Genomic DNA, 27,376 nt, shown 5'->3' on the forward strand with positions numbered 1-27,376 from the left:
TGGGGAGGCAGGGGGAATCTCTGTGAGTTCGAGGCCAGCCTAGTCTACAAAGGGAGTTCCAGGACAGCCAGAACTGTTATACAGAGAAACCCTGTCTTTAAAAAACAACAACAACAAAACCTTAGAGAATGGAGGTTGGAGGTTGGAGGTAGGTTGTGGGGTGAGAGCTGAGATGAGAAATATGAAGTGGGGGGGGCTTTGCCTGGAAGAAGGGCTTCTGAGATCTTCCTGTCTCCTCCTCCCCAGCAGGAGGGTCGCATGTGTGTATTACACCGTCTGGCTTTGTAGATGGGTTCCGAACTCGGGTCCTCATGCTTTCCCCCCGGAACGTTCTCGCCTGCATAAGCCATCTCCCCAAGCCCATGTTTAGGATCTTGCAGCGGTACCTCTGGGGACTCCCAGGGCTGAGTTTGGTGCACAGGGCTGGCTGGATCTTCACAAAGCCCCTTCTCTTCAGTTCTTTGAGAGGCAGAGGGGCTGGGCGCAAGCCAGTGACAGCATATGTTTTTCTTTGTCCCTGCCGAGCTCCAGCTCGGCTCTCAGGGAGCCGAGAGACAGTGGGAAGTGACTACCCCACTTTCTCACTGTGGCCATCAATGCTATCCCAACTCCTTCCTGAATCCCAGCTCTAAATATAGCAGGAGGGTATTGGTCAAGTCGGAACATTGGGGCATCTGACTTTCCGTGAGTGTGTGTGTGTGTGTGTGTGTGTGTGTGTGTGTGTGTGTAAGAGAAAGAGAGACAGACAGGCAACTTCAAGCAGGGAAACAGAACGCCTGCCAGCCCTGACCCCTAGGAGGCACGTGAATCTGAGTAAATACTTTCTCCTTCAAACTTGTACGGTGGCCACAGACTTTCCTGTCGGACCATCATGAGGACTGAAATATCCCTCTGAAATGCCTGGCTCAGGGGCAGGAAGCTGTGCATGCCTATCATCCCAGCACTTGGGAGGTGGAAGCAGGGGCGTGAGAAGTTCAAGGTCATCCTTGGATACACAGGGAGTTTGAGGCCAGCTTGGACTACCTGAAAGTCTCAGAAACAAACAAACGGGGAGTTTGAGAGATGGGCCAGGGGTTAAGAGCACTGGCTGCTCTTCCGGAGGACCTGGGTTCGATTTCCGGCACCCACATGGCGGTTCACAATTCCACTTCCAAAGCCCTCTTCTGGCCTCCAAGGGTACCAGGCACATGCATGGTGCATAGACACACACACAGGCTAAACACCCATACACATAAATAAGAAAAATGAAAAATGAAAAACAAAGCGAAACAGGCAAAAGGAGAAGCCAGAGATGGCTCAGCATAAAGGTCCGGATGACCTAAGTTCAGCGGGCATGGTGGAAGGAGAGAGCTGATGCTTGTCCTCGTGAGTGTGTGTGTGTGTGTGTGTGTGTGTGTGTGTGTGGGCTTAGTTGGTAAGAGTGCTCCTCTGGGTTGGCATAAAACTCAAGTGGTGGCACCCCTTACGAGGCAGGAGGATCAGGAGTGTTCAAGGTGAGCTTGAGGGCCGCCGGGGTTATAGGAGACCCTATCTCAAAACCAAGATCAACAACAAAAACATCCTGAAAAAGAGGAGGAAGAGGAGGAGGGCCTTGCCTAGGGCTTGCCTGGGGCTTGGAGACCTTAGGGTGACCCCCTTCCACCTGGGGAGAAAAGGGCGCACCTGACATGAGAGGGTGTACGCATGAGTATGTTCCCGCGGACAGTCTGCAAAGCAATGGAAAGGAGATGTCGCCCACACATCTCCAGCGTGGCAGAAAGGCGCGGCACCTTTAAAGCGCGGCGGGGGCGTGCCCGGCGAGACTGCCCCGCCTCCCGGGCGTGTCTTCCCACTGACCACGCCCTCGGGGTTCGGAGCGGCGGCGGCCGCTGGCGGAGACCGCGCCGGCTCTGGCTGGAGTGGCGGCGGCAGCGGCGGCGGCGGCGGCGGCAGCAGCGGCGGCTGTTCCTCCAAAGGCGCCGCGCGCTCCGGGACACACGTGGGCGGCCGGGAGATGGCGCGCGGCTCGCGACGTGGCGCGCAGATCCCGGGACGCGGGATGGAGGGGCTCGAGTGAGCCGGGGCGGCCGCGCCGCGGGGCGATGGCCGTGCCACCGCTGCTCCGCGGGGCGCTGCTGCTGTGGCAGCTGCTGGCGACGGGCGGCGAGGCGCTGGAGATCGGCCGCTTCGATCCGGAGCGCGGCCGGGGTCCTGCACCGTGCCAAGCGGTGGAGATCCCCATGTGCCGGGGCATCGGCTACAACTTGACCCGCATGCCCAACCTACTGGGCCACACGTCGCAGGGCGAGGCGGCTGCGCAGCTGGCCGAGTTCGCGCCTCTCGTGCAGTACGGCTGCCACAGCCACCTGCGCTTCTTCCTCTGCTCGCTCTACGCCCCCATGTGCACCGACCAGGTCTCCACTCCCATCCCCGCCTGCCGGCCCATGTGCGAGCAGGCTCGCCTGCGCTGCGCCCCCATCATGGAGCAGTTCAATTTCGGCTGGCCAGACTCGCTCGACTGCGCCCGGCTCCCCACGCGCAACGACCCGCACGCGCTCTGCATGGAGGCCCCCGAAAACGCTACGGCAGGCCCCACCGAGCCCCACAAGGGCCTGGGCATGTTGCCTGTGGCACCTCGGCCCGCGAGACCACCGGGAGATTCGGCCCCAGGTCCCGGCAGCGGTGTCACCTGTGACAACCCCGAGAAGTTCCAGTACGTGGAGAAGAGTCGCTCGTGCGCTCCGCGCTGCGGGCCCGGCGTCGAGGTGTTCTGGTCTCGGCGCGACAAGGACTTCGCGCTCGTCTGGATGGCTGTGTGGTCCGCCTTGTGTTTCTTCTCCACAGCCTTCACCGTCTTCACCTTTCTGCTGGAGCCTCACCGATTCCAGTACCCCGAGCGCCCCATTATCTTCCTTTCCATGTGCTACAACGTCTACTCCTTGGCTTTCCTGATCCGAGCGGTGGCAGGTGCACAGAGTGTGGCCTGCGACCAGGAGGCAGGGGCTCTGTATGTGATCCAGGAGGGTCTGGAAAACACAGGCTGCACCCTGGTCTTCCTATTGCTCTATTACTTCGGGATGGCCAGCTCACTTTGGTGGGTGGTTTTGACACTCACCTGGTTCCTGGCTGCAGGCAAAAAATGGGGCCATGAGGCCATCGAGGCCCATGGCAGCTACTTCCACATGGCAGCTTGGGGCCTGCCAGCTCTCAAGACCATCGTGGTCCTGACGCTGCGCAAGGTGGCTGGGGATGAGCTGACCGGGCTCTGCTATGTAGCCAGCATGGACCCGGCCGCCCTCACTGGCTTTGTGTTGGTGCCCCTCTCTTGCTATCTGGTACTTGGCACCAGTTTCCTCTTGACCGGTTTTGTGGCTCTCTTCCATATCCGCAAAATCATGAAGACCGGTGGCACCAACACGGAGAAGCTGGAGAAGTTGATGGTCAAGATCGGAGTGTTCTCTATCCTTTACACAGTGCCGGCCACCTGCGTCATTGTCTGCTATGTCTACGAGCGTCTCAACATGGACTACTGGCGTCTTCGGGCCACTGAGCAACCGTGTACTGCTGCCCCTGTGCCCGGAGGCCGAAGAGACTGCTCACTGCCAGGGGGCTCGGTGCCCACGGTGGCTGTCTTCATGCTCAAAATCTTCATGTCCTTGGTGGTGGGCATCACCAGCGGAGTCTGGGTATGGAGTTCCAAGACTTTCCAGACATGGCAGAGCCTGTGCTACCGAAAAATGGCAGCTGGCCGAGCCCGGGCCAAGGCCTGCAGGGCCCCCGGGGGCTATGGCCGTGGTACCCACTGCCACTACAAGGCCCCCACGGTGGTCTTGCACATGACTAAGACAGATCCCTCTCTGGAGAACCCCACACACCTCTAGGGACATAGGCTTGGCTATATCCCTATATCCCTCCCCTCCCCCTTGCAGAGACAGCTGAGTAACAGCTGCCCAGCTGTCAAGGTCAGGCGGGTGAGACACACAGGGGGCTAAGGACTAGGGTGGGGACCCAGTGAGGCTCAAAGCCTTGTTCTTCTCACAGGGAGGGGACCGTGTTGAGGCCCCCCGAGGGTCCTAGGTTAAGAAGGGGCCCAAGAGGGCAGGGTCCAGTGTGTTTATTTAATGATGTAATTTATTGTGGCATTTCTCTGGAAGCTGTGACTGGAATAAACCCTCGTGTGGCACTGTGGTGTCCTATCTGGGCTGGAAAGCTGGGCAGACAAGACAGGAGGAGAGAAACTCCATAAACAGCGGTGGGTAAGAGGCCAGGAGGCTCATCCTCGGACCCGTTTTCTGGCTCCGTGAAGGAGAGGGAACCATAGGGCTCTGTACATTATAGGTGTCTTAGACTGTGTGTGCGTGTGCGTCTCAAAACTTGAGACCCACACCTCTGAAGTGGAACAGGACACCTTCAGGAACACTCCAGGAACCCCTGGGTGTGACAGGGGCAGTGTCTTCCAGCGTTTTTGGGGAAACAGGTAAGCTGCTTTTCCATGCTTTTCTTAAAATAATAAAATAATAATAATAATAATAATAATAAGGGTCAAGGCTGTCAGGGTGGCTTGGTGGGTAAAGGTGCTTGCCGCCAAGGCTGAGGACCTGAGTTCAGTCGCTGGAACTCACTTGGTTGATGAAGGGAACTGACTCACACCAATTGTTTTTGGACATCCACATGTGCACTGTAGAAAACTCCCTTCTAATACACAAAGAAATGTGGTGTCTTTTAAAAAGAAAGCGAGAGGGTTAAGATTTTTCCAAGTCATCCCCTCAACTAAGTCCAGAAGATGGCTCTCCTCGTTATCTATGAAGATTGCTGGGTGCTGGGAATGCAACTCAGTTGGTAGGGTGCTCACCTAGCATGCATGAAGCCTAGGGGTCCATCTCCAACATGGCTTGAAAGAGGCATGGCTGAGCATGTTTGTAACCCAAATACTTGGGAGGTGGAGGCAGGAAGATCAAAAATCCAAGAGCATCTCCCAGCTCCACTATTTGGAAGAAAACAATAAAGTAAAAATTAAAAGAGAAGGGGCAGGTCAGATGGCTCAGGGGGTAAAGAAGTCACTTGCCACCAAGCCTAGTTTGAGTTCAACCCCTTGAACTCCCTTGGTAGAAGAGAACCGACTCCCACAAATCTCTGACCCCCCCATAAATAGATGTACAAATATTTTCCAAAGAATTGTTTGGCAAGTTAGAAGCCTTGTCTTAAAAAACAAAACAAAACAAAAAACAGCATAAACAACATTATCAACAACAAAACCCTTCAACAGCAACAAAACCATCTTTGGTAGTTGGAGCCCCAAGCGGTCTCTTCCTGTTTTGGATGGAGGTTAAGATGGTCTGACTATCAATGCGTCTTGGCAGCGGTCTTGGAGGTAAGGAGCTACTGAAGGTAGGGAGAAGTGTGTCTCCGGCGTCAGAATGTGTGGACAGGGTTGGGGTGCTAACAGCAGCTGTGAGAATAAAGGTTCACAGGATGTGCACAGCTGTGCAGGGGGCCAGTTGGCACACTCGTGGGGGGGTGTCAGGAAAGCACCATGTAGACCTGTCTGTCAGGGAAGCCCAGGCTACTGGGACCTGCCCCATCCCTGTCCCCTGTGAGGTATGTGTGGTCGTCCTGGAGGTTCATTTCAGCCCCAATTGACCTCTGTCTAGGCTGTTGATGGCAACCAGGTCAAAGTTGGGGGGGGGGAGAATGTGTTTTGGGTACGGGGGGTCAGAAGTCAGCTCACTGAACTACACTCAGCTTTTTCAGTGTGCTGGGGTCCTTATACTTGCACAGCACGTGTCCACTGCACCATCTCCACAGTCCCCAGGCAAAGATCTTGATCACTGGATGTATTCTACACATAGGCAGCCCCTCAAAAAAAGTTGGCTTATTTGTTGTTTGGTTTTGAGACAGGGTCTGTCTACACAGCTCTGGCTGTCCTGAACTGTGGAGTCCAGGTTGTGGCCTCCAGTTCAGACTTGCCTGCCTCTGCCTCCTGAGTGCTGAGACTAAAGGTGTGCATCGCCACACCTGGCTAAGGTTTTAGAGACTGTCTTATCAGACCTCAGTCTTCACTTCATCTGAGTAGGAAACATGCAACACCTCAATTATACAAGATTATCTCTGGAGTAGCGTGTGTATGCAACTGAACCATATGAACCAGACACCTGTTGCACAGAATGCTTTAATTTAGCTTTGCTGGGGAAGAACGCAGAGCTTGGGACATGAGAGTGCTTCCCTCGGTCTTTCCTAGGAAGTTCTTCGTAGTTTATTGCATGTAGAACACCCTCCACCTCCTCTCTGTAAGGAGCATTAGTTCATCCCGTGTCTGACCCACAAAGCCAGTGGCCTCGCCTTGTATCTCATGCAAGGGTTCTTGCAGAAGAGCTTTGATAGCCCACACTGGGAATGGGAAGGTAGTGGTTACTCAGGGCTTGTTCACGGACCTGTAGCAGGATTTTGGCAGCCAGATGTCTGGGAAGGGAAAGGCAGGGGGCTGTACCGAGGGAAGTACTTAATGGACAACCAGTACACCACTGTCCCTGCCAGTCTGTGGGTCCTTGGTTGTCAGTGCAACAGAAACAAGACTGTTGGCTTCTAGAAAAAGCAAGAGGGAGATTGGAAAGTGGAAATGGGCAGTGAAGGCACGTGGTGTCAGCATAAGCTTCTCAGTCCTGGAGCATGCTGGGAGACCCAGAGCCTGCAGCACTGCTGGGAACTCTAGATGCCTAGATCCTGTTTTCCCTGTTGTGTAGTGGGGATGGGTTTGGAGCAGGCCACAGCCTCTCATGGGGGTGGGTGTGAGGTGCATGCTCCAGGTGGGTGCTAAACCACGGTCACGTCCTGAAACAAGGTCTAAATTTCCTGTGCCAGTTTTAACTCCTGATCTTTCCTCAGTCTATAGGCGAGGCTTTCAGTAGCTACTTTAACATCTAGATGCCACTTGGTGCCACTGATCATACCCTGTGGCAAGAAAGGTCTTTTAGGGGAAGGGTGGAGGATACTGATCATCACTGGAGGATGGCATGTGCCTGGGAGGTCCACCTGAGGAACAAGACTGCAGATGTGGGGCTGACTGAGTGAGGACATCAAGCACAGCTCTTTCTGAGTGGGTGAGCTGGCAGCAGTGTCTGAGGGGGCGTTTTCTCCCGTGCTCAGTGCAGGCCAGGCTGGTGGAAGTCACAGGACCTGTAGGCAGGCCTGTGTCTCTCCGATACCCCTCCTGACTGACTGCGTTTGTGGGGTGACAGAGGCCCAATAAGAAACTACTCAAATCCACTGACTTTCAAAATGGAAGCAGAGATAAAACATGGAGCTGCAGGACAGAACTGCAGGAGCCAAGTGCATGCCAACTCTGTGCACTGCTCATCTGGAGCGAACCCGGCTCCCAGGGCTGCACTGCCCACCGCTGCCCCGGAGCAAAAAGGAGTCGTCAGAGTGGCCTCTTCTTTATAAACACAAGTCCATAATGTTTATTTGAAATCCAATTTATTACAAGCCTACCCTTAACCGCAGCCCTTCCTCCTTTAAGACAATTTAAAAAGCCGCCATGCAGATGTCACTGCAGTGGAAATACCAGCTTCCTGCTAAAACACCAGTTAAAAGCAGGGAGGCAGTGGTGCCAGGAATTACCCCAACCAAGCCTGCAGATGAAGGGAAGGGACCCTTCCTCAGCCACTGGACTGGGCGACACATAGAAGCCTCCTGACCTGGTGGGCTTCCTTTAAATATGGAGAGCTGAGAGGCTCACATTTTTCCAAATTCAAAATCGATAGAAAAGAAAGTTAAACCCTGTCTTGTACTTTTATCAAAATCTGGCATAAAAGGGAAAGCAGACTACAAACTTTTGCCTAAATACAACACGAGGCTAGACTGGCTACGTAGGGCAGAGCCGGCCCCCACCTCCTCCTGCTGCTGACACCAGCTCCCGTCCATGAGGAGATGCACTTGGCAGGAGTACTCGGTCTGCAGAGCGGGCCCTGGAGGAGCAGGTGCCCACAGCAAAGTGGAGTGCCACCAGGGCAGAGAGGGGGCTCCAACCCCAGACCCCGCTGCCCCCTGGCCTCTCGGAGGAGGGGAGTGAACACGTGTCATAGAAACTGTACTGTACATGTGCCAAAGCAAGATGACAATTATTTTACAAGATGTTCTTTATACAATATCACTGCGGAAACAAGCAACTTTAGTAACTACAAAAGTCAATTTAAAAAATTAAACATTTGAACTTCTTCCTGCTCTTTTTCGGCTCCCTAGGGGCTTGTCTGGTTTGTGGGTGGGCTAGGCTCCAACACCCCTCTGGCCAGACCCATCAAAGCCAAGGTCATAGCATGATTAGAAGCAGGACTGCAGTCTCTATGGGAAGTGCCTTAGTTTGCTTTGTTTTTTTAATGAGGCGGTGAGTTGGGTGAGGATGGGGAAGGTTTGCCACCATGGAGAGGGTGCTCAGGAGCAGCTCCAGACAATGTCCCTAGACTCTGCCATGACCAACTCAAAGCCCACACTGTCCCAAGATGCTGGTGAACACAGAATTCTGTATGGCACTAGCTGATACTGTCACCTGAGAGGGAGGAGGAGGAAGAGAGTGCGGACATAAAGAAATAAGACTGTATATAAATATAAATTCAAAAAGATCCACACCTCGGCCAGCATGGCCAGATGACGCTCCTTCCTACTGTGGGGTACAGTGCCCTCTCTGGAGACCAGGGGGCTTGGCACTGCTGTAAGATGAGGCAGGAGGAGGAAGAGGAGGAGTTGGGCAGAGCTCACAGGAGAAGCCATGCCCTGGCATTTCCCAGCTCTCAGGACTCGGGGAGGCCCACTTCTGCTGCTAGCCTTTCTGGGCAGGCTCACCAGGCCAGCATCATACTCCCCAAACGCTTGGCATGACAGGCATTTCTGGATGCTAGTCTCTTCCCCTTCTAGCCCTCCCAGCTTCTTTCCTGCCTCTCCCACACCTCTTGGTGTTCTCCTCCTATCCCCCCTCCATGGCTGCCTCACTAGGGCCCTGCCTCGTTACTTCTTCTGTCTTCGTCCCCTGGACTGTCCACCAGACTCTGAATCACTGTCCCCTTCGTCGTCAGCGAGCCTATCAGGAAACTTCCTGCGTTTCCTGCGGACATAGGGGTGGCCAGGGAGGTGTTTATGTAGCAGCGCCAGCAGACACTGCTCTGTCTTCCCCATACAGCTCAGCACATGGCTGCCACGGCAGTTGTAGAGCTCGGCATTGGTAAACACTTGCTTCATGTCGCTGAGGAACTCTTGGACAGATCGGTAGTTCCCACACGAGCATTTGTTCTGCATGGTCTGGAAGTCCATGGGGTGATCGATCACATCGTAGTAGTCCTCAGCCTCATCTCTGGTCACAGGCTCCCTGTAAGAAAACACCAAAGAAGGAACATGTACAGGCTGGAGGGCACTAAAGACAAGGGGAACCAGCCCCAGGAAAGCTTGCAGCCACAATCAATCAGAGATAAGCCAACCCAGGGGCAAGGTGTGCTCACCTTCTAAGAGCTGTCACTCCCATTCCCTTGCCAAGACACGGCTCAAAAGGAAGGGGCTAGAGCAGCCCGAGCGCGGGGACTTACCGGAAGGGCCAGCTGAAGCGGTACTTCACCAGTTTGTGGAGGATTTCCTCACACTTCTGCAGCTCCAGACTCTGCCTCCTCGAGCTACGCTTGGTCTGAAGTACCTAGCACCAGAGGAAGCAGTGTCAGTCATTGTAGAAGAGTAGACAGGACAGGGAAAGAAAAAAACAAAACAAAAAACCTAAACAGAAAGGAAGCAGTTTCATCCCTTCCTGGGGCATCAAGGTTGGGTGATATTCAGTATGAGTGTGCTCTCAGGTCAGAGATGGTGATCACAGCAGCGGGGGGCAGGCAGCACCTGGGCACGAACGCTGTGACATGGCTCTGGGATCATGGGCATAAACAAGCAATCGCAGAAAGTCAGGCAGCAGCTGAACCCAGCAGCCAGCTTTGTGGGACAGGGTGTGCTCAGGAATAAAAGCAGGAGGTGTAGTTCCATTCCTCAGCTTTTCCAGGCCGTGGGAGGAGGTGGCTAAGGAGATAAGGGCTGGGGCACCCTTCCAGGCAGCCACAACCAGCTGGGACTCCCAGTGGTAGGAACCTCACACAAGGTACTGGCAACTTAAGGAATGTTCCTCTCTCTAATGGCTTGCTTTATATCCTCAAGTCCAAACTGGTCTGTGAAAACAAGCCAGTTCCTAAGAGCTTCCTTCTCCTCTTCAAGCTCAAGTGAGATCTAAAACTAAACTACAAAAACGATATAGGCTGACAACAGAGGGGTGGGAGTGAGGTCTCAACAACTGTGGCTGTAGCCTAACAGTTAGTGGCTCTGGCATTGCTGGCATTCTCACAGGGAGGCCCACCCCTCTGGGCCCACCAGAGACACATGGATACTATTTTAAAATCCCTAACGAGCTGCAGGCTGCTGCTAACTAGGGGAGACTGTCTGAAGGCTAGGCAGGATGCCGGGCATAGCTGCTCCTGGAGGGCCTGCTGCCTAGTCTGCCGAGGCCCATCCATCTGCCGCCTCAGCCCCCAACCCAGGGGGAGAGGAGGGGGAGGGAGCCTCCCTTCCACCTGTCGCCTTGTGAATTCCACATGGTGGACTAGAACATACAGAATACAAAGACTAGAGGAAGGCTAAGGAATTCTTACCAGCTCATCCACTTCTGCTGTGTCATCCACAGGTGGGGCCTTTGGCCGTGACCTCCTGGCAGAATGTGACTTCTTACCCGGTGGTCGGCCTGGCCTTGCTGCAGGGATGACACTCTGCTTGCCTCGGACGGTCTTTCGAGGCCTCACTGAAATAAAACATGGGCTCAGAGCAGGGCAGAGTAGCGTGGTGTGAGTATGCGGACGGAAGGAGCAAGACCACATAAGCAAACAGTGACTGGCTGCAGAAGGCCAGGTCCCATCACTTCTAGCCTGTTTGTATTTGGTTCAGTTATATTCAGGACAGTGTCTCTGCAGGAGTCAACTGTCAAGTAAGTCATCAGGAAAACATGTTGCTAACATGGCAGCATGGCTCTCCTGCAGCCCAGCCTTAGCCCAAGAGAATGCATGTACCTATGTGTGTACAAGGGAATCTACCCTTGCCTTGCACTTTCCTGTTACCCTACACTCAGGACCCAGTGTTTCAGTGAGAAGCGCACTTACACAAGGGGCCACAGCATACTGCAAATCCAAGTCAAGATCCTCTTTCTCATGTGTTTGAAAACCAAGATGGTAGTTGAGAGCATTTCCCTGAGAGTCCTGCCTGGCATCGCTATAGAGAATAAACTGGAAGGCACTCAGACTACTAGTGTCTCTGGCTGATGACAGGTGCTCAGGGGCAGGCGAACCAACATTCCTTGGGATGCCCTTGGGAGCATTCTCTGCAAGGATAAGCTGAAGGCTTCTCCTCCACTAAACCATTTTCCACGACCTTTTCTTGCTAATACCTGGGGTGGGGGGAGATGACATGTGGGTAGAGAATGTGTTTAGCAAGGCAGCCATGTGGAGAACCAATGAATGATGCTTCCCATTCTATTTCTGGACCATGCTAACCCTTCAGTGGCTATTTTAAGGCTTCTAGCTCCAGACAAGGTTCATGAGGAAGGGGAAGAAGCTGAAGCTCAGGTGCTAGGGCTTGAAATTGCACCAGGGAACCAACACTGGTGGCCTGGAAGGTTGAGGACATCAAGGGCTCTCAAGTACCAAATACTTTCTAGATTCTTCTGGGAGGCAACAGCCCTAGAAGCCCAGAGAAAGCAAGGGCCTCCATGGAGCAGATGTTTTCGGGAAAGAGCCACTAGCATGAAAACAGACCCAACACACTGCTGCCATCAGCTGTCTTCGGACAATGTGCATCCATGCCCTCTGTCAGTAGGAGAGTCTTGTCATAACATCAGATGGCTGGCCCTGACATCCCTGAGGTCATACCTAGTGAACCAACAGTCCAGTGTGGTGGCACATGCCTACAGTCCCACCAATGGGGAGGTATTCCAGGACAGCTTTGGAAATATGTCTTTAATCAGAGCATTTAGAAGGCAGAGGCAGGCAAATCTCTGTGAGTTTGAGGCAAGCCTGGCCTACACAGTGAGTTCCCATTTCAAAAAAGAGCCTGAGATGGAAAAGACCATTCAACAGCTGTCCAGAGTGAGAGAGGAGGTAAGTTAGGACAAACATGGAGGTCAGGACACACATGCACCACTGCAGTACGAGATGGTCATCCCAAACATCTGCTGCTCATAGCATGGACAGTTCTTCAGAGCTTCAAAGCTTGAGACCCGTGGTCTACTTCTATGGCCTACAAAAAGGCTGTTGAAAGGCTGGCTGGAGCCACTGGCTTCATCAATGACAATACTTAGAGCCATGGAAAGAGCACCAGAGGATGAGTAGATGCTGTGAGCATCAATGATGAGCTCTCTTTTGCTGGCGACCATCCCAGAGAATAGACTGGGCCTTCCCAACATCCCTATGACTGACCTACAGGAAAACTAACTTTCTCTTTCCAGCCCCGCACTCCTGGCCAAAGACCTCCCTGGTCACTATCACTGTGCTGGATGAGGCCAGACCAGCAACCTTATCACAAACATGCACGAGACCCCCAGTTCCACAAACTCTTAAAGCAAGTGCTCTGCTGTCGGCTGATGCTCTGGACCAACCTACCCTTTCCCTGAGAGTTTAAAAGATTTTATTTCTAATTATATGTGTATGCGTGAGCTTATGTGTGCATGGACATATGTGCACATTAAGTGAAGGTGCCCAGAGTCCAGGAAAGGGTCCTAGAACTGGAGTTACAGGCAGTTGTGAGCTGCCCAACATGGGCACTGAACACTGGTCACCTGGAAGAGCAGTACAGACTCCTAACTACTGAGCATCTCTCCATGCCATCTGCACGGCCCTCTTCCCTGACATCTTGAAAGCCAACACAAACACATGGCAGCTCAGTCGCCCACAGCCCCAAGGGAGAAGAGGAAGACAGGCAGTGCTGACCTTCTCTGCCAGTCAGAAGGACTGAGGGCAAGGACGCCACACCAGACACTTACACCGCAAGCCAGCCACTTCATAGTCCTCCTCTTCCTCCTCCTCCTCTTCTTCTTCCTCCTCTTCCTCACTCTCATCACCTTCACTGTCCTCAGAGGTAGACTCTTCAGTGTAATTCCTGTGAGAGGAAAGGCCAAGTAGACTCACTTCTATTTACACCTGAGTAACTGGATTAAGAGGACCCGACACCCCACAGGATCCCGACATGTCCATTCATGGACCAGATGGAGCTGACAGTGAAGGAGAGACCCTCAGAGTGTATGCCAGTGGTTTCTATTGTGCTTCAACAGTCTGCCTCCCTCTGCTCAGTCTAAAGGGTTTAGGGGACACCAATGGGGAGGGGAAGATCAAGAACAAAACACAACCTCTACTTCTCTCCACAAACAGTATAAAGACTATTGCTTTTATCTCACAAATATCCGATAAGTCAACCTTCCAGACACCAAAGCTGCCCAACCCTGGGGTGGACTGAGAGGACTGAGCACCTAGGCAGGTGTTTATTGTACCATGACGGCTCTCTTCCAGAAGCTGCAGACGACCACACAACAAAGCACTAATCCCAACTAAGAAGAGCTGGTCCACAGCCTGTCTTCAGAGCAGCAGGCCTTGGGCCCCTCCACTGGGAGGTGGTGATAGAGGAGGAGGAGAACTAACCAGCAAGGCTGTTATGTGTGTGGTTGGGATCAAACAGCTCTGCCCTTTACAAGAAAGACAAGCCAGTGGTTGTGAGAACACCCTTCCACAACCTCAAATGTCAATGGAGAGCAAGAGCAGCACCTGGGCAAATGTCAGGTGCTGGTCTGGCTGTACTGCCCCAAGTGTAGAACAAGGCGGCACCTCTACTTGCTGGGCAGCCGCCTCTCTGTTTGAGAACAGACAGCTGCTCAGGAGGGGCCTCCAGTCTAAGGGTACAGGACTTGTGAAAGAAGCAATGCAATTTCAGCCTAGCCGCAGGCAGTTACCCAGCAGACAGCGCTCACCAGAGAAGATGCTAGGTGCTGGCAGCACAAGGGGCAGAGTAACTGGGTCTGTAACAGGCACACAAACAGGGGATAGGGCCTCCAAAGTGAAGGCGAGGAGTCTGAACTTTCCAACAGCTGTCTTCTGCAGGCCATTCCCATCTCCACCAGTGAGAGGCCACAGATGGGAGGGGAGGAGAAGGGCTGACAGCCACCTTAGAAGCCCAAGTGAGAGATAGGTGGGAAGAAGAGCAGGGGGCCGCAGAGAGAACGAGGAGCAGGAGACTGATTCAAAGACAGCTGACACCGGCATGGTATTTGGCTAATTAATAAAAGAAGGGAAGTTCATGTCCAAACAGATCCCAGGGAAAGGAAACTAAGCATGGATACAGAAGGCAATGATTTGGCTGCAGATAATCAGCAATGACTGACTGCTGAAGCAGCTATGATACAAGCAATGGAGTAAAGGCAGGAAACGCCACAGTACCCGAGAACAAAGTGTATCAAGGGGCTGAAGAGATGGCTCAGAGCATTGGCAGCTCTTCCAAAGACCCAGAAAGGCTCAGAACCATGTGTATCTTGAGTTTCAGGGGACCTAGTGCCCTCTTCTGGCCTCCATGGGTACCAGGCACATATACATGCAGACAAAATATCCACACACATTAAAAAAACCAAAAACCAAAACCACTAGGCGGCAGTGACACACACCTTTTATCCCAGCACTTGGGAGGCAAAGCCAGGCAGATCTTTGTGAGTTCGAGGCCAGCCTGGTCTACAGAGGGAGCTCCAGGACAGGCACCAAAACTACATGGAGAAATCCTGTCTCGAAAAACCAAAATAAATAAACAAATAAATAAAATAAAAAAATGTGGAAAAAAGGAGTGCATCCAGAAGAGAGACAGGCAGCTGGTCTTTGTGGTAAATGCCTTTATTCCCAGCATTTGGAAGGTAGAGGCAGACACATAGATCTCTGAGTTCAAGGATATCCAGGACTACACAGAGAAACCCTGTCTTGAAAAATAAAAACGGGGGGGGGGGGGGGGGGGGGGACGGGGGGACAGTACTAACAGTGAAAAGCAGAAATGTGTCAACATTAAACAAAACCAGATGGCTGAGTGGATAAAAACACTTATTGCTCTTGTAGGACCCAGGTTCATTCACTCCCATCACCCACATGGTAGCCTGTGACTATCACAACTCCAGTTTCAGGGGAGCCAATGCATTCTTCTGACCTCCATAGGTAACACTCACACACATTATTTATATACATACAAGCAGACAAAACACTCATATATAAAAAAGTAAAATTAAAACCACACACCCCCAACGTACCCCAAACCAAAGTGAGATAAACAGCATCTAAGCTCTTACTGCTGTACCACAAATGACCAAGCTTTGCACCCAAATGAACTTAAAGCTCCTTGGAAACACTCAGTTTGAGTAACTGAAGCTACTTTACCTATCGGCTTATCTGATGGCTAGTATAGCAATGGCTTTGAACTGGCTTTGTAGCCAAAGATGACTCAGAACTCCGGTCCTCCAGCCTCCTTCACCTTCCGTGTTTGGGATTATAGGCATGGACCACCATGCCTGACTTCTGTAGTAAGTAGCAACAGGGAGCAAAGCCAGGGCTTGTACAAACTAAGTGAGCATTTTACCAAGTGAGCTATACCCCCAGCCCTCCACTTATTTTTGAAAGAAAAAAATTCTCACCTGCCCCGGGAATTTCGCCTGGCGGTAGGAGGCTGGCAAGCTGGACACTGCCACTCACCATCTGGTACTTCATAGAGGGCCGGCCTCAGACAGAACAGGTGGAAGGCTTTATTACACTCATCACACAGGATCAGCTTGTCATCTTCCCCTGCAGAGACAGAGTGCACACACATTGCTGGCGGCACAACAAACACAGCAGCACAGCGCCTCTCTCTCTCGTTTTGTTCATGGCCGTGGGTGTGTTTCCAGAGCCCAGGAAACCAGCAGAGTGCACTGGAGTTCCAGGGAACCGCCTGACCCGAGTTCTCCCCACGAGCAACAAGCACTTGTGAGGGCTGGGCTGTCTCTGCAGCTCCTTTCTCTTTCAAGACAAGGTCTCATTGTCTAGTCCATGCTGGCCTGGAACTTGGGGAGGTCCTCCTGACTGCCTCCCAAATGATGGGATTGCAGGTACAGACCAAATTCCGCTGCCTCTTTGTTGCGCGCGTGCGGCGCATGTGGAAGCTAGAGGCTGGCGGCAGGTGCCTCATAAACAGCTGTCCACCTTGTATACTGAGGCAGGGCTTCTTCCTAGAAGCCAGACCTGGACACTAGTTCTGGAAACCCCTTTTGTCGCCACCTCCCAACACAGGTGGGCTGCTTTGCCCAATCAACATTTATATGGGTGCAGCCATGGAACCATGGTCCTCATGCTTCTGTACAAGCATTTTACCAACTGACCTATCTTCCCAGCCTGCTTGTTTCTTAAAATGCATTTGTTCTCTGAAAATAGGGCAATTTAGGGAGAGTTCCTAACTTATCTCCTCAGAACTACCAGGAACTGAGGCAGGACAATTAATATTTACCAAGAGGTGGCTGGGCTCTCAGGAAGCAGAAGCAGGTGGATATTTCTGAGTTCTAGGCCAGCCAGAGATACATAATGAGACTCTATCCCAAAATAAATAAACACATAAAATGAGACAATTTTAAATTGTGTGTGTGTGTGTGTTTTAACTAAAAGGCAGCAAAAATCAAGCAGTGGCTTGAGACTCTGCTGTTCTTCTTGGAACCCAGAACTATCCCACACACGTTTGGTGTGACTTAGTTTGGAGTGACTTAGTTTCTTTCCATGTGAAAGTATACAGTATGAACTTCATACGGTAAACTCCCTTTCCCAACTTCCATCCTCGGTCGGTTTTACAGCACCTGAATCTGCATAGCGCTTCCCTCTTTGGAAACTGAGCCCTAAGCTAGTTCATAAGGAGAAGTAAATTGTTCAGACGATCTCGGCACAAAACATTTCCAAATGCTTTTTTGTACTCAGGGTTGAAGGATGAAGTCTGTGTGCACAATGTGCAAAGACTGCCCCCTGCTGGAAGCACCTACCTCTAAGATGTATGTAGATTTAGATCAACTAATTTGCTCCTGTAGAAACTCTCACGACTAAGCCAGCAGCTGTTCCAGCCACACACTGTGAACACAGACTCACTAGTATGAGACTGCAAAGAAAAAACTGCTCCACCACACTTAGAATGTGTGTACACAAGGAGAGGGGGAATTGTGTACCAAAAAATCACTTCAGAGGAAAAAGATTTTGAGAATGGAGAGCCTAGTCCCAATCACTCCGGAGCATACCTTTTTTCCGACAGACTTTGCACCTAGCGTTTTCTGCAGACATATCCCACTTGATGCAGGCATCAAGCATCCCGAGTAGAACGTGCATTCTGGAAAAGGTCTGGGCTTCACGGATGGCTGTCTTCCATTTTTCCAGTGCAGAGGCAACCTAAGCAGCAAGTAAAGCAGCCTGGCATTATGACCGTGACCTCAATGCAACAAGAGAGCAAGGAATGGGTAAAGAGTTCTGAGGCTATCTGCCTCCTAGAGTTTCATTAAAACCATCCACTTATATTATAGAGCCCTCACCCCAAACCTTCAAAGATAACAAACAAACTTGGCAAAGATCACACCACGATTAACTGTGGAGTGGGAATGAGAAGCAACACATCTCTTCCAGTGAAATCATAAGAATGTATCATTTTAGAAGTAGGAATAAAAACCAACACAAACATCAATGCTTGGTCTATAAAACTCTGAGATGGCTCAGCAAGCACCTTACTTTGCTAGAACATTCAAGTCCCCCAGCTTGGAATGCTTCCAGTGAGCCTCTGGTTAGTAAGTGGATGGTAACAAACCACACCAGCAGTCCCTTTACCCCACACTAGAAAGACAGCTATCCTGACATAGAAAGGATGGAAGGCTGCACAAGAGTCTTTACCAATACACCTTTCAAAATGGAAAACTGCTGCTTTGACAGAACACACCAACACAGGACTATTACATGAAATAGCTATGAAGTACTTGCATAAGGAAAACAAGCAAATTCATGAGCGAGTTCACACTTTTGTTTTGAGACAGGATTTCTCTGTGTGTAGCTAGCCCTGGCTGTCCTCAAAGTCACAGAGATCCGCCTGCCTCTGCCTCCCAAGTGCTGGGATTACAGGTGTGCACCACCACCACCCAGCTGTGAGTTCACACTTTTAAATATTGTACAGTACCTCATAAATTTGCACAATTATTAGGTATTAATGAACTTTTTTTGGGGGGGGGGGGGTTGTTTCAAGACAGGGTTTCTCTGTGTAGCTTTGTAGCCTGTCCTGGAACTCACTCTCTAGACCAGGTTGGCCTTGAACTCATACAGATCCACCTGGCTCTGCCTCCCAAGTGCTGGGATTAAAGGCATGCGCCACCCCTGCCTGGCCACTATAAACATATACAACTAAAATAATAAACAAAAGTTAAGCCAGCTCTGGTATCTTGTAGGAGGCATGGAGGTGCTTGTGCTCACAGACGAGCACTAGGGAACCTGGAATGCTAAACACAAAGGGTTTTTGCTTCAGAAGGATGCACAACCTGTTCCCCTCCCAGAAGGTAGCATGGAAGCAGACATGCATTCTAGCCTGGTGACATTGCAGTATCTGTGTGGCCAGAGACCACACCAGACCCTTCCCCAGACCCTTAGCCTAAGCCTGTTTTTCCATCCTTCTGTCTAATGTTTCCTGCTGCTTCTACTCAAGAGTACTCTGGGGAAATGTGGGGGTGCCCACCCCCCCAATATACCAGACTAGGTCTACAGAGTTGGCTCAGAGTACTTTCTACTCTTGTAGAGGACTGCAGTTCAGTCCCCAGCACCCACACCAGGTAGGTGACAACTGCCTATATAGCTCTAGTTCCAGGGAAGCTGTTGCCTTCTGGCTTCTGAGAGCTCTGCATGCTACACGCACATGCTACATATCCTAACAAGCAGGCATATCACTTCTAGTGAAAAAAACAAATTGTTTTAAAATTTAAAAAATACACACCCCACTACAAAAAGGACCTGAGAAACAATCTCATAGAACTAAAGAAACTGGAGCCCAGAAGAAAGGCTGACATAAATGTACCAGCCTGATACTAGCCAAGGAATCCTTGGCCCTTGCTAAGTGGAAACTTTCAAAGCAGAGGACAGTGGAAAATTTTGAGCTGTGGCAAAGCTGACCTTTGGTGGGAGCTGCAGGGCAGGATACTGCTAGTGCAGAATATAGCAGAACCACTCAGCAAGTGTCCTAACTGATTTTCCAAGAAGCTCTCCATCTCTACACTGTCTGGACCCTTAAAGGAGTTAAATTTTATTTCAGCTCAGGGTTTAGTACACAAAGTGCCCTTAATGGAACTTAATTACCTGTTGGTCCTCAGGAAAAAGAAAAAGCAAGGGAAGATGAGGCTCTTTCCCTTAAGAGTTTACCAATAAAAGCCTACACAAAGCTGGGTTAAAGGGCAACATGGCTCACAGGGTAAAGGTGACTGCCACCAAGTCTGACAATCAGAATTCTATCCCCAAGACCTACACAAATGAAAGAACTGACTCCTGCAAGTTATCCTCTGACCTCCATACACTAGCTGAGGAACACAAATATGTATGTACGCAAGCCACACACACACACACACACACACACACACACACACACACACACACAATGTATAAAACCAAAAACTTCAGTTCAAAACAAAACCCAGGCCGGGCGGTAGTGGCGCACGCCTGTAATCCCAGTACTCAGGAGGCAGAGTCAGGTGGATCTCTGTGAGTTCGAGGCCAGCCTGGTCTAAAGAGCGAGTTCCAGGACAGCCTCCAAAGCTACAGAGAAACCCTCTCTCGGAAAACAAAACAAAACAAAGATTTATTGGTATGGTGGCGCACGCTTTTAACCTCAGCACTGGGGAGGCAGAGGCAGGCTGTTCTCTGTGAGTTCGAGGTCAGCCTGGTCTACAAAGTGAGTTCCAGGACAGCCTCCAAAGCTACAGAGAAACCCTGTCCCCAAAAAACAAAACAAAACAAAACAAACAAACAAACAAAAAACCCTGGTGTTGGGGATTTAGCTCAGTGGTAGAGAAGGCCCTGGGTTCAATCCTCAGCTCCAAAAAAAAAAAAGAAAAAAACCCACATAGAATTTAGCAAACAGTGCCTCATAAATATGTACAATGAACTTTAGAAAGTGTTTATAAAGAGAGGAAATGCTAACCACTGATTTGATCATTATACACACTGTGCACTGTACTCCATAAATTTATACAACTATAATAATAAAGAAATTTAAGCCAGGTCTGGTGGCTCAGTTCTATAACTTCAGCACTTGGGAGGCAGAGGTAGGTGGATCTGTCTTAGACATCACATAGGTTATCTGGGTGCTAAAATCCATTAAAAGCAACTCAGAAGGACTGTCCCAGTAAAATACTGACATAGGCAGGAGGCATCATTATGAAATAAACCAGCCCTTTACTCCAAATAATCCTCTCTGAATCATGTTCCATCTGTGGCCTAAGAAAAGGAGAAACACAACTGTGTGCAAACTCTAGAGGTGTTTCAGAAAGAACAACAGATGTACTCTTGAACATTTTTGCTTGCAATCACATATGCATACATAAGAGGACTTGTTGGATCCTCTAAAACTGGAGCTACAAACAGCTCAAGCTGCCATGTGGGTGCTAGAAATAGAACCCAGGTCCTCTAGAAGAACAGTCGATGCTCTCAACTGCTTTGCTAGCTTTGTAGCCTCTGAGAGTAGACTTATTCTTAAAGTACCTGGCTGTGGTGATGCTTGCCTTTAATCCCACCACTTGGGAGCTGAAGGTAAGAGGATTTAGGATTCAACCCAGCAGGGGCTACATAAGATCCTGGATTAAAAAAGCAAAGACCAGGCATGACAGAGCACACCTTGGGAGGCAGAAGCAAGCAGAATCTCTGAGTTTAACCAGTCTGGTCTACATAAAGAGTTCCAGGCCTGCCAGGCAGTGGTGGTGCATGACTTTAATTCCAGCACAGAAACAGGTGGATCTCTGAGTTCTAGGCCACCCTGGTCTACAAAGTGAGTTCCAGGACAGCCAGAGCTGTCTGTCATGCAGAAAAACCCGGTCTCAAAAAAACAAAAACAAACAAAATTAGATTTTTCTATGACAGAGAGACAAATTTCATTTCAATCTAAACTTCAGAACCCAGCGCCCATGGCTGGGAAGCTCTGACCACCTTGGCACCCCAACAAGTCAGCCTAGGCACTGCTCCTTTTCATCAGCACAGAAAGCCTGATCTCGTAATGGCTTGAATTCTTTTCTTCCCTTTTCAGATAGAGTTTCTGTGTCACTCTGGCCTTGAACTCAGAGACCTGCCTGCCTCCACTTCACCAAAAGCTTGCACCACCACACCAGGTGCCTTGAGTTCTGCAATGGTATGAAAGGGATCTTTTGTGGTGATATATTGTGTACCAATAAAATTTGCCTGAAGATCAGAGAACAGAACAGGCCACTAGATTAAACAGATGCCAGGGAGTGGTGGCACACACCTTTAATCCCAGTACTTGGGAATCACACATCTTTAATCCCAGAACTAGGAGATGCACTATGGCTGGACGGAGGTATATAAGGTGTGAGGAGACAGGAACAAAGCCTTTTCAGCAGAAGCTCTTTTCAGTTGAAGCTTTTTTAGCTGGAAACTCCTTTCAGATGGACCCCTTTCAGCTGAGGACTCAGAGACACTCAGAGGGTTTGTGGAGACAGGATCTCGCCTCCATTTCGGTCTGAGGATTCGGTGAGCATCTCTCTAGTGAGTTGTTCCTTTGTTTCCTCTGATCTTCTGGCAAATTTTATTAGGGTGCACATATATCACGACAGTCTTTGTTTAGTAGAAACCCTATGTAAACTTCCATCTTTTCTGAGCTGTGATGAAATGACACACACGTGCAGTCCTCTCTGGTGAAGCTGAGCAGAGAGCAGGGAGCCCCAGCAGTCAGCTGGGACAGACACTGCTATTTCGGGAAAGGACTGGGGCTTCACAGCCTACTGTAGTGATGATGTGTCTGCCACAGGACAAGCATTTTCCGCGTCCTTTCTACCTTACTATCTCAACACACAGAGATCTATTAGAGCACACACAGGTAACTCGGACAGCTTGTTCTACTGCTCTACCTGCCTCCCCACTTCTCATTCCTACACACTCAGTCCCCTAAAGCAAGAATCCCCAGCTCAGACTCAGTAAAGTAACTGAATACCTTTGCTTCCTCAGCCATCTTTTTCTCTTCATCCACTTCCTCGAACTTTATGGAATCTTCACTTTGGAGTTTCCTTTTCTTCTGTTTGGGAGCCATGAATCCTTGCAGAAATTTCTTTATGACACTGGCCTGAAGGGCAATGACACATTCACCAAAATCCTTCAGTTTCTCCAAGGAAATAACCTACAGGAAAGAATTTAAAAATTAAAAATGAGTGGAGGCCAAGAAGACAAAGAAAGAAGTCTGTCTCTAAACTCCCTACTATGAACTACTGCTGCCTTAGTTAGAATGACTGCATATCTAACAGTGCCCCTGACTACCTCCACTTCCCCAGTGAAAGGATCCAGAACAGTGAAATTCCATCTACTCCAAGGAATCCTTCCATTCAGTACTTACTACCCATGACATACAGGACAAACTACAGGGCTGAGGCATAGAGGGTGTGCCTAGCATGTGTGCGGCTGTGAGCTTAAACATCAGTACCACAAAATTAAAACCAGAAATAAAAACACAGGCAAGAAAAGCAAAGACGGTTGGAGAAGGCTCAAGCTTTCGGCACTTTCTGGCTGAGGTCAGGCACTGAGCTTTACATTCTCCCGTCTCCATTAAACCTTTGTTTATTTTATGAACGAAGAGGCAGACACTAAATCACCATCACAATTATATTCTTTCTGAAGCTGCGGGGATGGTTCAGCAGTGAAGAGTGTGTACTGTTCTTGCAGAGGACCAGATCCCAGCACCGTGTCGGGAGGTCACAATCACCATTGGGATCTAGCACTTCTGGCTCCCAGGACAAGAACATATGCACATATCCAACACATAACCAAGATAAACTTTTTATCGGGGAGTGGTAGTACAAGTCTTTAATCCTAGCACTTGGAGGCAGATCTCTTACGCTGGAGGACATGTTGATCCACATACCAAGTTTCTTACCAGCCAAGGCTATATAGTAACACAGTCTCAAAAGAAAAGGGAAAATAAATAAATATTTTTTTTTTTTGGTTTGGGGTCTCACCATGTAATCCTGGCTGGCTTGGAATTCACTATTTGACCAGGCTGGCCTCCAATTCATAAAGACCTGCTTACCTCTGCCTCCTAAGTACTGGGATTAAAGGCATGCAATACCATGCTGGGCTTACATTTTTTTTTATAAAGATCCATTTTATTTTTAATTATATGTATGTGTCTGTTTGGAATATGTGCACAGGAGTACAATGCCCAAAGGGGCCAGAGGTGTCTGATCCTCTAGAGCTGGAGGTCCAGGTGGCTGTGAACTGCCTGACATGGGTGCTGGGAACTGAATGTGGGTGCTCTGTAAGAGCAGTACGTGCTCGTAATCACTGAACTGCCCCCTTGGCTTGAAAACTTATATTACACACCGTGCATCACTATCTTGTCAGTTACATAAGGCATACCAATTTAAAACTATATAGTCATGCATGGTGGAGTACACCTTTCCTGCCAGCACTTGGGAAACACAATCAAGAGATTACTGTGTTTGAGGCCAGCCTGATCTTACACAGTGAGTTCTTGTTGGGGCCACACAGACCCTGCCTGAAGAAAAAGATCAAGCCAGAAAGAAGAATAATTCAATTTCAGCAAGAGAAAGAATTGAATTTGGCCTATTTCCTGATAAATACTTAGCAAACAAAAGAGATGACAAAGAAAACAATTATATGCATCAACTACTGCTCCCACATATATTATGCACAACACCCCAATGGAACCACGACCCACTTCACTGTAGCAGGTGGGTCACCAGCTCTGGACGTGGCTCCCCGCTGAGCTTTTAGAGCAGCAGTGTTCATGGTCCTCCTTGCACCCTTACCCGGGCTTCAAACTCTGCCGTGCCCTCCATGTAGCCAAGCCCTCCTTTCTGCAGCCTCGTGGCCACCTCAATAAGGTCACTCCTCAGGAAGTCCAGGAGCTCCTGGTTGCCGTCACAAGCCTTTAGACCCAGGTTTGGCTTCCGAGCCAGATAAATGGAGTGAGTAATTTCCTGGTACCTGCAGGAATTAGGAGTAGGAAAAAGGAGGAGTATAGAAACATTTAGAGGCACTTCTACATGCCCCAGTGGCGAACAAATGGCTCTCAGTTTCTCTGTACTGATGTTGATGCTTCACACAAACAGAATCATACAGTATGCAGCCCTTCATGTCTGGCTTCTTTTGCTTAGTACAATGTTTTGACATACAGGCAGAAACACAAACGAGTGCTTCACTCTTTATTTTTTGTAAAATTTATGGGTCTTTTGTCCATATGTGTTCTGTGCAACAAGCTCTCCAGCTTACGTCCCTTCTCGTGAGAATATGCTGTTTGGACAGGTCACATTCTGTCTTTCTGCTGATCAACTTATAGCTAGTTATGATACTTCTACCTCTGGTCTATTGTAAATATTGACAGATCATGTCTGAATATTAACTCAGCTAGGAAAGCATGTTACAATGCGGCTTAACTACCATGGATCACAGCTTGGTGCAGGGCACACACTAGCCAAAGATCAATTATGCTACCCTAGATCATGTGACCTAAAATGTGTATTTTATCTAAACAAACATGCTCAAAAAGACTACAAAATAGGAGCTGGAGAGATGGCTCAGTGGTGAAGATCACTGGTTGCTGACAAGAGGCCCTGAGTTCAACTCCTAGCAATCACATGGGGGCTCATAACCATCTGTAATGAGATCTGGTGCCCTCTTCTGCCTTGCAGACATACATGTAGACAGAACACCGTATACATAATAAATAAATCTTAAAAAAAAAAAAAAAGAAAGAAATTACAAGTTAAATCAACATCGAAGTTACAGACTTATTTTTATAACTTTAATAGATTATCAACAAAAAGCCAGGTATGGTTGTGCACAGCTCTAGCCATGAGCTCCTTGAGACCTACCCCATCACATAGAGGGAAGAGGCAGGAAGGTTAGAAGTTGTCATCTTAGCTATACAGTGAGTTCAAAGCTAGTCTGGGCTACATAAGACCCTGTTTCAAACAAGCATGCAAGTTGGGGCTGGAGAGATGGCTCAGCCATTAAGAACAAACATTGGCTGCTCTTCCAGAGGACCCAAGTTTTGATGGCTAAACATCTACATGGTGGCTCACAATCATATGAAACTCCAGTCCAAGGAGATTCCCCGCCTCCTTCTTTTTCTTTCAGGATACTGCATACACATGGTAGAGACATACATGGAAACAAACACTCATACACATAACATCAGTAAATTAAAAAAATAAATAAAATGCACACACACAAAAAGAAAGCATGCAAACAAAAAACCATCTTGTTGCTGGGTACCACACCTTTAGTTCCAGCACTAGGGAGGCAGAGGCAGGCAGAACTCTCTGAGTTTGAGGCCAGCCTGGTCTACACAGAGAGCCTATTTCAAAACCACATTGCTCAGATACTGACACTTACACTAAGATGTGGTAAACAAGAGGAAACCCTTACCTTTTTTCCAGTCTCTCTTTAAGCTGACTTTCTCTTATTCCCTGAGGATGAAGGCAATTGAGCAACTCATCCAGTTCCTTCTGACTGTCACACAGGAACCTGCAGGAGCATAACAAACCTTACAAATTGGAAAACAGTTCAAATCAAACAGTATATGGAGTCTCAGGCTGACAGTGAGCGAGAAATGCAGAATCCCAGACTGCTTTCAGTCTAAGTCCACCGTTAGAACACCTAATTTACTCTTTCTACGAGGCCAAGGTGGGCTCCTGCTACAACACAGACATTTGTTTGTTTCTTTCCCTGTGTAGTCCCAGCTGTCTGGAATTTGCTCTGTAGACTAGGCTAGCCCCTGCCCCTCGTGTGCTAAAGGAGTGAGTCACTACCACTCGACCCAGAGACAGACTTTATACCTCATGCAACTTCAAAAAGTAAATTTATACCTTAAACTAAAATGGCTAAGATATAGGTGATTGTACTAAACATATTTTATGTAATCAAAAGTAGCAAAGACCTTCTCAAAATCTAGCTCTTTGCCTAAAGCAGAATTGTACATACACTGAGACCAATAGCTATTTAAAAATTGTTTTCAATGAGTAAAATTTACTTAATGACTGTATGTGTCTTAATTTTATTTTATACATGGTGTGTAAAGTGTAATCACCAAATTAAAAATACTTCATATTTCTGAACCGAAACAGGAGCATTTGGCAATGCTACATAAAATGCAATGCCCAGCAGACTTGATGGTGTACACCCGTAACTGTAGCATTTGGGATTCCTGCTATGGCAGAAAGATTAGTGTGAGCTCAAAGCCAGCCTACGTTACACAGTAAGTTTCAGACTGACCTGAGCTATAGTGTAAGAAGACTCTGTGTCCCAATTCTCTGGGGTGAATTCAGCTCTTAATATACAAAATTATATTATAAAGGGTCTGATAGCTAATCTGGGTTGTCAATTGGACACAACAGGGAAGAGGGACCCTCCGGTGAGGAACTGCTTCCATCAGATAGGCCTGTCTTGATTGACAGTTGATGTAGGAGGGTCCAGCCCACCATGGCCAGCACTATCCCAGAGCAGGTGGAAAGAAGGCAGCTGCAGGTGAGCCTGGGAGCAAGCCAGTCAACAGGCTCTCTGTGTGACTCCTTCCATGAGCTCCTGCCCCACCTCTCCTGGAAGACCGTCTATAACCTATAAGCCAAAATAAACCTTTTCCTCCCCAAACTGTTGTTTTTTTTTTTTTTTTTAAAGATTTATTTATTTATTATGTATATAGTGTTCTGCCTACATGCATGCTTGCAGGCCAGATGAGGGCACCAGATCTCATTACAGATGGTTGTGAGCCATCATGTGGTTGCTGGGAATTGAACTCAGGACCTCTGGAAGAGCAGCCAGTGCTCTTAGCCGCTGAGCCATCTCTCCAGCACTCCACCCCCAAACTGTTTTTGACCACAGTGTTTAATCACAGCAACAGAACCCAAACAAGAACAAGAAAATCCTAAACTTTGAGAAAAATAGCTTGTTACCAAAAGATCACATTTGGTTTTAAAACAGTAAGTTTTTTTTTCTATTTGTTTCTTTTGAGACAGGGTCTCATGTAGCCCAGGATGGCTACATGAGAAATTCCTGATCCTAGTCAGGCAGTGGTGGCACATGCCTTTAGTACCAGCACTTGGGAGGCAGAGGCA

At 49.2% G+C, this 27,376-nt stretch overlaps 2 protein-coding genes across 2 annotated transcripts in view; one reads left to right on the top strand and one right to left on the bottom strand.

Annotated features, from left to right (window-relative positions):
* The first annotated feature begins 1,879 nt into the window (after positions 1-1,879).
* Fzd9 (frizzled class receptor 9) lies at positions 1,880-4,162 on the top strand. Its single transcript, XM_036171971.1, has one exon. The coding sequence runs from the start codon at positions 2,082-2,084 to the stop codon at positions 3,858-3,860; it is 1,779 nt and encodes a 592-aa protein (XP_036027864.1). The 5' UTR covers positions 1,880-2,081; the 3' UTR covers positions 3,861-4,162.
* A 3,247-nt stretch (positions 4,163-7,409) lies between these two features.
* The window catches only part of Baz1b (bromodomain adjacent to zinc finger domain 1B), a 58,330-nt gene continuing 38,363 nt past the window's right edge, over positions 7,410-27,376 (bottom strand). The window contains exons 11-19 of the mRNA XM_036172684.1: positions 25,692-25,790; positions 24,071-24,248; positions 22,243-22,425; positions 17,303-17,450; positions 15,689-15,836; positions 13,019-13,134; positions 10,644-10,789; positions 9,549-9,652; positions 7,410-9,334 (exon numbers count right to left, since the gene is read on the bottom strand). Of these exons, the coding sequence (XP_036028577.1) occupies positions 8,977-9,334; positions 9,549-9,652; positions 10,644-10,789; positions 13,019-13,134; positions 15,689-15,836; positions 17,303-17,450; positions 22,243-22,425; positions 24,071-24,248; positions 25,692-25,790 (1,480 nt within the window). The 3' untranslated portion in view covers positions 7,410-8,976. The remainder of the gene's footprint in view (positions 9,335-9,548; positions 9,653-10,643; positions 10,790-13,018; positions 13,135-15,688; positions 15,837-17,302; positions 17,451-22,242; positions 22,426-24,070; positions 24,249-25,691; positions 25,791-27,376) is intronic.

The sequence above is a fragment of the Onychomys torridus genome, chromosome 22 (assembly GCF_903995425.1).
Source record: "Onychomys torridus chromosome 22, mOncTor1.1, whole genome shotgun sequence".
NCBI lineage: Eukaryota > Metazoa > Chordata > Mammalia > Rodentia > Cricetidae > Onychomys > Onychomys torridus.